The sequence below is a fragment of the Megascapheus bottae genome, chromosome 20, assembly GCF_031878675.1.
Source record: "Megascapheus bottae isolate mThoBot1 chromosome 20, mThoBot2.hap1, whole genome shotgun sequence".
NCBI classification, from domain to species: domain Eukaryota; kingdom Metazoa; phylum Chordata; class Mammalia; order Rodentia; family Geomyidae; genus Megascapheus; species Megascapheus bottae.
In genome coordinates this window covers 6,483,860-6,497,609 of record NC_143528.1, presented here as the reverse complement: position 1 = coordinate 6,497,609, position 13,750 = coordinate 6,483,860, and the positions used below count along the sequence as shown (strand labels likewise).

The 13,750-nt window shown below is 38.1% G+C and overlaps 1 protein-coding gene across 4 annotated transcripts in view; it reads left to right on the top strand.

Moving 5' to 3' along the window:
* Window positions 1-13,750, top strand: part of Unc5d (unc-5 netrin receptor D) — a 559,209-nt gene that overhangs the window by 521,109 nt on the left and 24,350 nt on the right. For all 4 annotated transcript variants that reach the window (XM_090353935.1, XM_090353934.1, XM_090353933.1 and 1 more), the window contains one exon: window positions 7,308-7,457. In XM_090353935.1, coding sequence (XP_090210061.1) covers window positions 7,308-7,457 — 150 coding nt within the window. The remainder of the gene's footprint in view (window positions 1-7,307; window positions 7,458-13,750) is intronic.

Genomic DNA, 13,750 nt, shown 5'->3' with positions numbered 1-13,750 from the left:
TTCATGGATAGATACTTAGGAGCAAAGACAAAAGTATACTATATTTAGAGAGGAAATGGGACAAGTCACAGAACTGAGAGTTATTTGGTGTTGCAGAGGGTATTGGGAAATTGCTTAAACCAACTAAAGATTGTATTTAGGAAACAATGATAAATCATACCTATTAATTACTAGGCCTACAGGGACAAAGCTAGTTCAAGGAATTAGTTCCTTTCAGTTTGGGTACTTTTATTCCTGTGAGATTCATTTTAAACAGCTACTCATGAAGAGAACAGTTTATTAATAGCAGCCAGGGTAATGCAGAACTGCCTGTGTAAGCTTTGCTCGTATAGAAATAACATAGCTCTCCTGACACTTCTCATTTCAGATCCCTGCTATTCCAGTCCTGGACCATTAAGTCCATTAGGCAGTGCATTTCTGCAGTAACTAGATTTTAAGACACTGAGCTGGAAAACCCATGTTTACCAACAGAAAATATACAATGACCTGAATCCTGAATATAAGCCAGGAAAGGCAACTCAGTGGCAGCCTACATTCCCCAATCCTCCCAGCCATCTTGAAATCAGGCAGATCATTATAAAGGACATGTTTTCACTTGGTCTGCTTGAAAAATGGGGGTCCAGGTCTAGTAGTAGCATTTTGTAAAGAACCTCAATGAAAGTATTAAACCTCATCCTTGACTACCATTTAATAATCTTCATCCACCTCCAAAGGACTATTTCCCCAAGAGAAAATACACAATGGGCATTCATTAAACTGACATAAAGAACAAACCACTAAAGGGAATGGTTTAGTTGGGACTCCCTGCTTTCACTAAACAGTTGTATCAAGGACATCTGGCACTGTAGTTGAAAATTCAGTACCTCAGCCAGATTTTAAAGGCTGAGTGAACTGGAGGATCCATGGAGAAGTTCCAGTCTCTTGGTTCAGTTTATTTTTCATGCCTCTTTTTGCAAGGTGCTATTTCTAAATAGCTTATACAGTCAGCTAACAACCAGCCTGGGCTATCTTTGGAAATTGATCCTGCTGCTGATGTACATACCAGCAAGACAGTCAGTTGCCTAGAGTTTCTCCTCAGTGATTGTGAGTTTATTTTCATTCCTGTTGATCCCATCCAATGTCATAGCAGCTTAGCTGTTTCCCTGAGTAGATGGGATCACAGGTGTGAGCCACTGGCTCTGTGCTAGACTCAGAGTTTTGAAGATCTGTGTAGGTAAATACATCTAAAACTTGTCTCCATGGAGAATTCAATCAAGTTAAATACATGGCTAAGAAAATAAGAAATGTCGCCTCTGCAGGTAATAGAAGAGTGAGAAGAGAAAGACAAGGTGACTTTGTACTTTTCACTGTGATTGGTGAAAGCAGCCATTTTGTATTGGTGACTCTGATGTAGCCTCCTTTGAAGCATGCAGACCAAGGGCTGAGGAGAGGGGATGTATTTTCCAAGCAGTAACATATTAAAATCTGGCTTGGGGCTGGGAGTTTGGCCTAGTGGTAGAGTGCTTGCCTAGCATGCACAAAGACCCAGGTTTGATTCCTCAGTACCACATACATATAAAAAAAATCTGGAAATGATGCTGAGGCTGAAATAGTAGAAATCTAGTCTTGAGAAAGTCCAGCGACAGTGGTCAGGCCCTGAGCTCAAGTCCAGGACTGGCAAAAAAAAAAAAAGAAAGAAAGAAAGATCTGGCTTTTGGTTATTGTGTTTCATGACACACCCTCACACCTGAAGCTCAAACAAACCTTGACACGGGGAAAGCAAGAAAATAAGCACTAGTTCCATCTTATCTCAGAAACATGTTTTTTTTCCTTCTCCATGGCTCCCAGCTCTCCTATTCAGTACCTCTTGATACTCATTACTTACTTGGCATTAATGTGGATTTAGAATCTAATTTCAAAGGATTTCCTCCAGATGTAGTTCTTGTGTTTATCAATAATGCAACCTTGGGAAATATTGTACAAGTAAAGCATTTAAAGGAAAACACCATAGTAACATAATTTTAGTGGATGTGTGGATTTGTGTGTGCGTGTATATGTGTGTGTGTGTGTATGTGTGTCTGTGTGTTAAGTTCAAACAGTTTTGTCTCATAAATATGTAAACTCAGCCTGCCTGTTTTTGCATCCCTGAAGCACACCTGAATATTGCTGCCTGTCTCATTAAATCAACATAAAGAGCTCGGTGAGCCACAAAGCACAAGTTTCTCCTGGCCATGGCTCTGAGAACTGGATAGCTTGCAACACCCAGTGTGAAAGGAGTTGTAAAGGGCCTAATAAAACCACCATCCAGAGCCTTCAGGTGCATTTTATAGACAGGAAACCAGCCAGGCCCTATTTTCTAGCTTCATTATGTCAGTTATCAGTTAAACAATGCAACCAAAGGTTTAACAGAGGACCTTGCATGCCAGAGCAGACTGGAAAAAAAAATCAAAGGACTGCCAGGCCTCACTCTTGGGCTAAGACAACTCCAGCCCCATGGGCAATTCAAAGCTAATCAAGGGTATCCTGGAACCCTGCATGTCCAAATCATACCAGCCAGCAAAATTATCTGAAACCATTTAAAAAATGACAGTATATAACATATTATATACTATCCACTAGAATGACAGTAGCGTAGGACTGTTTAATGTGTGTTGAGTGCAATTGATTTATGATTGTTACTATTTTCTGACAGTACTGGGATTTAAACACAGGGTCTAATGACTGGTAGAGAGGCATTCTTCTACTAAAGTCATGCCAGTAAGCCATTTTTGCTTTATTGTCCAGATAGGGTTTTGGGTGTTGGCCCAGGGTAGGCATCAGCCTAATATCCAGTATCTATGGCTCTTATGTAGTTAGGATTATACACACTCACCATATGCCCAGTATATTTTTGAGATGGTACATAATTAACTTTTTTTTAAAACTGCTGTCTTCCCACTCTTCACTGACTAGGAATCAGGCTTAATTCTGTTTTAAGGCTTGCATACAGGGGTTTATTTCTTTAACTCTAAAGCCAACTATGGTTTGTGCAAATTTGTAAATATAAGGATTAGTTTATAATTGGGCTTTTTCATTTTAACAATAGTTTTATTACAGAATGACTATAATTGCCTAATATTTTGTGCAAGATTATGAGATACTATTAATTGTATATTGTTGGCTCAACATGTGCAGATTAAAGTAATAAGCTTAAAAAGCAAAAACTAAATTGTGGTGTATTTACAATGAGCCCCCTAAGGCAGAATTTTTAAAAGATAACCTTTTTCCTCATAACAATTTAAAGTAGATATTCATTTTTTTAATTCCTGATATTCCCCAATCTATAAAGTTAAGTTTAAAGAGCACATAAAACTCTTAGGGCAATTATAGACTTCCTTATGTTATCACATAGACATAGATAGACAGATATCTTGAACCAGTGAAAAATTGTGCAGAAGGAATAGTAGCATGATCTTGAAGAAAATACTGTAGACTACGATTAACTCCACAGTTTTAGTCTGCCCTGTGATTAACCAAGTCATGAATTTCTAGGGTGGCTTCTGTGCTATAAAAAAAGGTATTTACCATTCCAACTCATCACTGTCACTAATATGCCTTGTCATGTGATGGTTTTGTGTGGTTTCTAAATAGTACAGGACCCCAAATACTGCACTAAATCATGCATGATTTTGAACCAGTTACTGAAGGTAGCTTACTTTTTTATATGCTTAGGTTAATGGATTGAAGAGAAAATGGGTTGTTCCAGAGAACTTGGATCTAATGTACATAAAAAGAGTCAACACTCTTCTAAAACTGTTTTGATAAGCCTCTCTCTCTTTCCCTCTCCTTCCTTCCTTCTTTCCCTCTTTCCTTCCTTCCTTCGTTTTCTTTGATAATAGTGGGATTTATACTCAGGGCTTTGTTTTCCTAACCATTTTTCCAAGCATTCTACCACTTATTCACCTGGTGCTCTGCTAGTTGACCCATACCTTTCTACCTTTTTGCTGATTATTTGGAACATTGAGTCTCACAGAACTTTCTGCCTAGGCTAACTTTGAGTACTCATCAGCCTCCTGAGTAGCTTAGAATTACAGGCACGAGCCATGGATGTCTGGCTTCACCCAAGTTTGTAAGCTTGCAAAATAGTTAATATATTATCAGGCTAATTATTTTGCTTCATTAGAAATATTGAACACATGAAGCTTAATTTGTCCAAATGAAGCTTAAATAAGTAATTTGCCCAAAACCATACAGAAATATGATTAGATACCTATGTTTTCATCTTTTCCTAGAAGAGTTAATAGACTTTGTACAAGACTGTGTGGTCACTTGGACATTTAATATATATATATTGAGAACTAAGCAACATGACCCTAAAATAAAATACAGTCTGCCATGAACACCATAAGTTCATGGCTTGGTCCATGCCCTGCATGTCATCTTTTTTTTTTAATTGTAATGTATAGGGGGGGTCACAGTTACATTTGCCAGACAGAGGGTATGTCACTTCTCATACATTGACACCCCCTCTCATGTTTTTGTCCCCATTTCCCTCCCCCCACCGCTCCCAATCATCTTGTTTTCCCCACTTACCTTTCCTGTTTCAAATAAACAAATAAACATATATACAGTATACCAGGTAACCAAGTCAGATACTGTAACAATATGAGATTAACCAAAGGGCAACAAAAGAGAAGAGAAATAACATAGTACATTAAGAACAACAATCACATCCTGGAGGTCCTTTCATTTAGCCTCATCCTATATGGCCTTATGTATCTAGGTTTTCAGCTATTGTAGTCCTCTGCCAGGAGAGTCCTTGGTTTGTACTAATTGTTACAAATGAGAGATACTATTGAGGCTATGTTTCTTTGTGTCTGGATTACTTCACTTAATGTGATTTTTCCCAAGTCTTTCCATTTCCTTACAAATGGGGCGATGTCATTCTTTCTGATGGCAGCATAGAATTCCATTGTGTATAAGTGCCACATCTTCATAATCCAATTATCTATGGAGGGGCATCTGGGTTGGTTCCATATCTTCTGCATGTCATCTTTCTAAGTCACATTCTTTTTATTCTACCCTTCTTTCTTGGCTCAGTCTTGCCACTGTGTCTGTACATACATTTCTGTCTGCATTGCCCATTGTTTGCTTTACACATAACTGAATCATATCGCTTCAGTTGGAGACTAACTCTGTTAGGAGCACTTCTACTCTTCTTCTTGACCTTTCTTCGAGTCTTTGTGTCTTCTTACTACCTCCTATTCTACATGTACCTTAACACTGAGATGTCATATTATCACATGTATATTGTTCCACGTACACTGTGAGCCTTATCACTGTGAGCCTTGCCAACTCTGCAATCTACAGCATTGTGAATTACCTGCCCAGTACAGCAATTGCCAACCACATGTGCACGCTTAAAATTAAATTAGCTAACATTAAAAGAAATTAATTTATGGGGCCGGGAGTTTGGCCTAGTGGTAGAGTGCTTGCCTAGCTTGCACGAAGACCTGGGTTCGATTCCTTGGTACCATATACTTAGAAAAAGCCGGAAGTGGTGCTGAGGCTCAAGTGGTAGACATCTAGCCTTGAGAAAAATCCAAGCCCTGTTAAGCCCAGGATTGGCCAAAAAAAAAATGAGTAGTCACTCTAGCCACACTTCAGGTTCTTTAATAGCCAGCATGCGATTCTCATACTGGATAACATGGACAGAGAAGATTTTCCTCATTATAGTAAGTTCACTGCTGGCTAAGGATCCCATGAAACCCTTTTCCTATGATCAAGACTAAACAACAAACCAAAAGGACATAGGAATCCAGTCATTTCAACACGGAAAAATACACCAGCAACCTGTCAATAGTTTGAGAGTATAAAGAATGAAGGGTAGAAGTGTTTCCATTAATGTCATTTGATGAAATTGGTATGATGGTGTATAGCAATAAGCTTAGCACTGGGAAGGCTAAGGTAGTTGGATTATGAGCTCTAGACCAACCTCACCAGATTCATCCATAATGTAGCTCTGTAGTGAATATTTGCCTAGCAGGCATGAAGCCATTCAGTCCTCCATACTGCAACTACCACAACACGTGTGTCATTGCAGCTAGATAAGAGACAGATTCGATTAGACAAAGCTATTTATATTCACTAGTGAATGAAATGTGACTTGACTGTCCACATAAACTTACTGCCTGACTTCTTACATGCTTTTGTGGAATCTTAGAAGATTATACTACATAAAAGATGTCTGATGTGTTTTTTTCTCTAGCTTTTCACGATGGTAAAACAATTAATGGTGGGTTTTTTTTCCTGTTTTTAAGTTAATTTAAGGAGATCTAGCTCCAGGAGCACAGAAAACATTACTCCTCAGTAATTTAATATTTTACAAAGCATGGATTTATCCTAGTATTTCCTCTGCTCTATCATCTCTCCAGCACAATGCGAACTATCAGGAATTTAGAACCAATTAAATGTTTGCTCAATAGAATTTTTGTGAGTTGTGTCTGCATTAAATATAGTTATAGAGAAATACAGCCATATTCACCTCAGAAATTTCCTTTTTTCTTGCTTCTGGAATAAAGCTAACTTGATAAACAACTTATTTTTCCCCCTTGGACATTTGATATAATAACTTTATGTGACTGCAAGTAAGCATTTATTCTGAGCAATAATTAGTAGTAGTAGTAGTAATAATAATAATAATAATAATAATAATAGTCAGATAATCACTTTGTCAGTGAAAAATAGAAGAGTAGAGAGGGATGTTTCTACTTATAGTATGACCTATGGTGATATCTCAGCCTATTTATAGATACATACCTTGATTATGCTTGTCTCAGGATTCCGAAGTAAATCTGTATGTGTCATGGCAACTCGACTGTAGGACATGGAAGCCTTTTAGTTTAAAAAAAGATTTAGTATGGTTAAAAGCCTGTTCTACACAAATAATAAAAAACAGTTATTTCAGCTGGACTCCAGTGAATCATACCTGTATTCCTAAATACTCAAGAGGCTGAAATCTGAAGGATCAAGTTTTGAAGCCTACCTAGGCAGAAACACTTTGCTGTTTCAAAATAGCAGTAAAAAGCTGCTCGGCAGGCATGACTCAAGTGGTAAAACATGAGTAAGTCAACTAGAAAACCCTGAGTTCAAACCATACTAGCATTGCAAAAAGAAAACTTGTGCAGTGGGACAGGAAAACTGTTGATCTTCCAGATGGGGACATTAAAGAAGTGTGGGTTTCTTATGCCGTCTGGCGTTTCTCATGATTTCAGTACCCTACAAGAAATTGGAATCACAGTTGCTGGAGGTGTAGTTGTTGTGCCTCTTTTGTGTTCCTCCTCCTACAGGAAGTGGTTTCCGATGAGAGACATCAGGGTGGACAGCTACTGGAGGAACCCAAGTTGCTGCACTTCAAAGGGAATACTTTCAGTCTTCAGGTCTCCGTCCTCGACATCCCTCCATTCCTCTGGAGAATCAAACCATTCACTGCATGCCAGGTACTGGGCAAATGGGCTTCTCATAGAAACAGCTTTGCTGTAAGCAGCCTGTCATACATCCTGGGAAAGGTCCTGGGCATAGCTTTCCTCCTTCAAAAGTCTGGATTTCATCTCCAAACTGTCACAGAGATGTAACAGTTTGGGCTACACACAGAGAATAAAACATGTTGTCATAAATTCACAAATTTCTAGTATGTGGGAAGAAAGGCAAATGCGTGTCAGGTAAAGTGACATTTTTTTTTCTCTCTCTGCTGTTTGAGCTGTTGCTCAGTATAGGTGGAATATGGCAATTGAACAAGTGAAGAGCCAGGTTTGTTGGTTGGATTTTTTTTTTTACTAAATTTTGATCAGATGAGACATTGTTTTAATCAGCTTCAGTGCTGAACAAGCAGCTGAATATTTCAGGGTCTTGATTTTGAGTTGTAGAGAGCTGTAGCTGTCTGGGAACTCGAGATGTCACCCTTCCTATGTGAAATACTGTTGCCAAATGAATGGAAAATGAAGTTGAGCAGACATGCCAAATCAAAAGGCAAAGATGGCATCATGTCTCTTGTGAGTGCTCTGATAAATATAAAACCATACTTGTACATTAGTTTCCATATGCTTCTGAGTAGGGTTTTGTTTTTCAAACCACAGGATGCCTTAGAGTCTCAAAGGATCATCTGTAGGAAGTTGGAGAATAGGTTTAGCATGCAAAGACGTCTGAAAAATGATTAGCCCTTGCAGTCCAACCATTTTTTAAACCAGAGCTGTGTGTGTGTGTGTGTGTGTGTGTGTGTGTGTGTGTGTGTGTGTGTATTTAAATGTGATAGGACATTACTTGGACTGGAGAATCTCCCAGTGGACTCATAGGGATCTGGAATCAGAATATTTTCAAACCCAGAAATATAATGTACAAGGACTTCTTGGTGTTTTACCTTTTTATTCTTCATTATTTATCATTTAAAAAAGACTATGCAGAGATATACACTTCTCAGAAGGAGAATAAGCCAACAGGTAAACAAGAAAGACTGACTGGAACTACACAATGGAACTACCAGCCTTTCCTAGTTCCACATTCCAGAAATTCTAAATTGGCCAGAGACACTTTACTATTGACTTTTCTCACTTCTCACTATCTTGGGAAGAATTGACACACCCAATATATTATTATTATTATTATTATTATCTTTAAGCAGTCATACAAAATTCAAACTCAATCAGTGTATAAGTATATAAATCTTATATAATTCTAGTGTACTCACAGTATTATAAATGCCTCTCATGGTTTTATTTACTCTTTCTTTCTGTCTTTTATTTCTGTGGATTTTTTAAATTTTTGTTTTGGAAGGTTAAGGTGACACATTCTGCAGATTTCCTTGCAGAGAGATATTTTTCTATGAATAAATGTATTATTTATGACATGTAAGACCTAGGTGTCTTTGCTTTCCAGTAAGAAGTATTCAAAGTTTCTCATCCAAATTGAACTTCAGAGCATTGTTAAAACAAGTCCTGATAGTAATGCAGATTCCTCTGTATTAATCTTTATAGGTTATAAGGGCCTCATTTCACTGAATCTAATGCTAGTGACTCCATCCAAAGTAACTATTAAGTTTAATGCTTGAAGATAAAAATTCAGATGAAAGAGCCATTACCTTACAGCAGCTCTTAAACAGTAATTCCAACACCAGGGATACCAAAGAGAGCCCAAGGCAGAAGAAGCTGAGGGACATAAGTGCCTGCTGACCTCAGAGGATGCACTGGACCAGCCAAAGCCAAGGGCATTGGCTCACAAAGAATCCCAGCAAGCTTTACTGCTGAGATGGCTTGGATTACATGGTGGTTTTGAACATGTATAAATATTTGCCTTTTGTAATTGAGCATAATTTGAAAGAGTCTTGGGAGGCTGGGAAACAATTTAATTTACTCTGCTTGCTGCTGAGTTTTCATTTTCGCTCCATTCTTCTTACCCCAAATAGATTTGTGTTCAATTTCCCCTTCCTCTTCACCAGCCCTTCCATCACGTTCCTCATTCCTTTACCTGAGCCCTTGTGGAGACCTGTTGTATTTAATGTAAGGGCCATGCTGTGTTGCCTCTATCATTAGAAGGAACTTTGGAAGGATTTGTGATCAGACTTCTTGCACCTTGAGAGAAACAGTGTATGCTCTTGCAGACTCGGTACGGAAAACAGAGGTTTGTTTTCATGCGGTTTTACTGGTTAGCAACTAACAGGGCCTCGTTCCTGTCATCCAGAGAGATGAGTAAGACATGTTCAGAATATTCCTGACACCATGTGCTTAATTGGTTAACTTTCCCATCAACTTCCAGCTGAATATGTGGAAAACATTAAATGTCATTATTGTTTTCTTTCCCCATGTGTAGCTAAAAATATGAAACTAGGAATTGACACTAACCCCGACTCTTTCAAGATATTTTCTATATTTTTCTGGAAATGTTATAATTTCCAAGGAAAGAAAAGACCAGGAAGGTAGCTAAGGCCCAGAATGTTTGCCTACAGATATCAACCAACTTTGGAGAAGTGTTTTTAAAACAATCCTGAGCTATGTAATGAAGACCTATGTCTAGAAAGATTATAGAGATTCTAAATCATCCTGTTTTAGGTTCTCCATTTGTTTGTGAAATGTCAATCATCCACCCTTAATTGATCAAGGAGCCAGGTACAATGGATGAGAGAAGCTGTGGAGAGTTTTCAGAGATCTGGGTGCAATAACACTCACTCAATTTTTTAAAGAAAAATTGAGGTCCACAGCAAATAGTTCATCATTCTGAATTTCCTTTCCAAGCTTTCGGACTCTTCCACAATTACAGATATACTTTGATTGCTTACTTATCTCTTTGTCCCTACATAGAATTAATATTTACCCTGTGAGAAGTACATGAATAGTTCTGCAGTTGGTAGGTTACTGGGACCTCAGAGCTACTTCCTCATGGTTTGGCTCATGTCATAAACAGTCCACCACTGATTATTTTTTACATCCAACAAGACACAAACTCAGGTTGTCACGTCCCTAGGATAAAAGCAGCTGTCTTTTCAGCATGCTATGAATCTTGGAGAACACGGTGTCTGTCTCCTGCTATGATATGATTTACATTCTCTCCATCTGCTAGGAACCTAATTATAATGGAAATCAAAATGAAAACATTTCCGGAATTCTTTAAACACCCATAACTTTGCTATACTTGCCCTCCATGTTGCATTTGATATTATTCCTCTCAGCTTAAAGCATTGTGGGTGATTCTGTTTTCATTTTATTGGGTAAGGCATTTTTTTCTTTTTAAAATTTATCTGTTGATAAATGAAAGCAAAGATAATTGCCCTGAAAACAGACTAATTGTGATGCTCCTAAATCCTTTACTCTTTAAATGTTTTCTTGAGCACTATTGACAGCTGTAACTCAAGTCAACAATAACAACATCCTTTGATGGTCTCTTAAAGTAAGACCTGAAAAAGAAAGGTTTCATTTTATGCTCTGGTTTGGAAGAAGAAGAAAGGATTTTTTAATGCTGATTTTCATGGCTTTGGGCAAAGAAGTCTCTTCAGTGGATATTACTCTCCAAACTTTCTTCTAGCATGCTTAGGAAAAAAAGATATCACATGATACCAAAGAAGACACTTTCAAATATTTATTTTTAGCAAAGATAAGCATCACCAGAGTTTCAAATCCAATGCAGGAAACAGATTGGCTTAAGAGTTGGGCCTTGAGCTAGGCTCTCCGTAGCCCTCGGGTCCAAGTATTTATATTGTTAAATTATGATGATTTAAATTTCCGATTTAGAAAACAAACACCTCCTAGGTTATCCAAAAATACCTGCTTTCCTAGGAACACTATGTTGTAAGTATTTTCTTTGAAAAAAATGATGCAGAGTAGCATTATAAAAATAAAATTGTTTGAAGAAAATTTTTCACTTAAGAACCCTGAGTTCAAGCCCTAGGACTGGTGAAAGAAAGAAAGAAAGGAAAAGAGAGAGAGAGAGAGAGAGAGAGAGAGAGAGGGGGGGGGGGAGGAGGGAAGGAAGGAAGGAAGGGAGGGAGCGAGGGAGGGAGGGAGGGAGGGAAAGAAAGAAAGAAAAAGGAAGGAAGGAAGGAAGGAAAAAAGAAAGAAAGAAAGAAAGAAAGAAAGAAAGAAAGAAAGAAAGAAAGAAAGAAAGGCAAAGAAGGTGGATGGCTGAATCTTCTTTCTACAAGGTAAAGTTACAGATAAATAAGAGCCAAATAAAATTAGTTATATTGCTTGAGAGTTGAAAGCTAAGGATTGATAATTATTAGATATTAGTTGTTAGGCCCTTGCAAAATTGGCAGAGTGGGCAATTGAGATTTTCAAGTATTCAAAATCAGAGAGAAGACTGGGAAACTGAGATGTAAACTAAAAAGTTACTCATGGATTGTAAAATGGGAGAAAATGGGAATCAACAAGTAGTAGAAATGTCAGAGTTTGTAAGTATGTACAAGTAGAAAATATTTTTGAAAGTTTTAGGTAAATATTTCTCTAGGGGTTACTAGGAAGCTGTGCACATATCTGTAGTATCCTTACTAGAGTGTACAGACAGGTAAAGAAAGGTAAAACCATCTACACTAAAGGAAAGTGGGAGTGTGTGTATGTATGCATGTATGTGTGTATAAAGTTAAGATAAACAAAACTTTAGATGGACTTACAATATCTTGTGACCATATAGCATATTATGCTCCAGCATAAAGCCTCTTCAATAACCCTTAGCCTAATGTCTTGCTATTACTTTTCTTGGATGATCACATCCCTTGTGGGCCCACTAATTGCATCTTTTAATATTGCCCAACTCACACCAGCTTTGAAAAGAACCTCTTAAAGTCCACTAGTGTTTGGTAGGAAAATTGTTTTGATCAAAAATATGGAAATATACTCAAGGGATCTCAATAAAGAAGATATGTAGCCAGGAACCTAAAAGGTTTATTAAAAAAAAAAACTTTGACAAATTCTGCCAGTCAGGTTAGAGAAAGCCCCTGGGGATGGCTAAAAGGCAAGTGGAGGAGATTCAGGAAACCACAGGGTATGGAAACAATATCCCCCACGGGGGGAGGATATTGAGACATCCTGCCTCACAGTACAAGCTGTAGACTTAGGCCTGACATCTGATGTTGGGTGAGCTCGGATGGCTTCTGCAAGTTCTTTCTCAGACTAGTAGGAGCGACTCTTATGAGCAGACTGGAAATGTGAATTCCTTCCTAAGTATGGGAATCCCAATGTAGTTGTTATACAGAGGAAATAACTAGACATAGTAAGGATGGTGCTGCAGGCTACTATCCCCTTCTCCACAGGGGAGTATTCATGAAATGCCATAAGATATCACACTGTACCCTTCTCTGTATCCTTGTCTGCTCCCCCAGGCAGAACTTCACTGCCTTTCTTTAGGCTCAGGATTAACAATTTAGGGCAAAACCCCCCACAGGTTCTTCTGTCCATTGTTCAAGAGTGTGACAAGGATGTATGCTTGGGTTTCTTCTCTCACTCCCTAAAGCCAACTCTCCAACTGTACTTCAATGTAAAATCCATACTTCTCTGTTGTTCTTCCATGCAGGACCCCAAATCAGAATCCATAAGACTTCTTGTAGAGAAAATTTAGAAAGCAATTTATATAAACAAGTGTGAATATTAGAGCACAAAAATAAGTAGGCCACTCATAGTCAAAGTGAATAATTTTAATCATGGTCCTTGTTCTTGTAACACCTGCCAGTGTCAGTAGCGGCCACCCTTCAGAGTTCCAAACCTCCAGAATTTATGCATCTTTTGCCACCTTCAGTGTTAGTAATGGAATTATATGTACATGTATATATATATACATATATATACATATATATACATGTATATATATATGCAACAGATAAAGTAGTAAATTAATGAGGTGAGAAACAGGAAAAAAATGTGAGAGTGAGCATCAGTAGGGGTCGGGTACACATTGGTCATTGCCAAGGCCTCAGCCACATCAGAGTAGGAAGGACTTTTTAGTGTTGACAACATGTCAAGGACATATTGGAAAGTTCCAGGCCTGAGCACAGCCCTCTTGGTGACATGCACTGTTGCAAATTAGGAAGAAGGAATCCTTTCCCCACTCAGTAAAAATTACATGTGCCACTCAATTGCCTGGATCTCTTGAGAATGAGAACCAAACCTTATTTGTTATTATTTCTAGTTTATTTGGTACAGTGACATATATCTGGACACTTAGTAGAGAGGATGAATTGAGCAAATATGGAATAGAAAAATTGTATCACTGTACTGTTGTCCACTGTCTATGTTTTGTCTCTGGGAGATGTGTG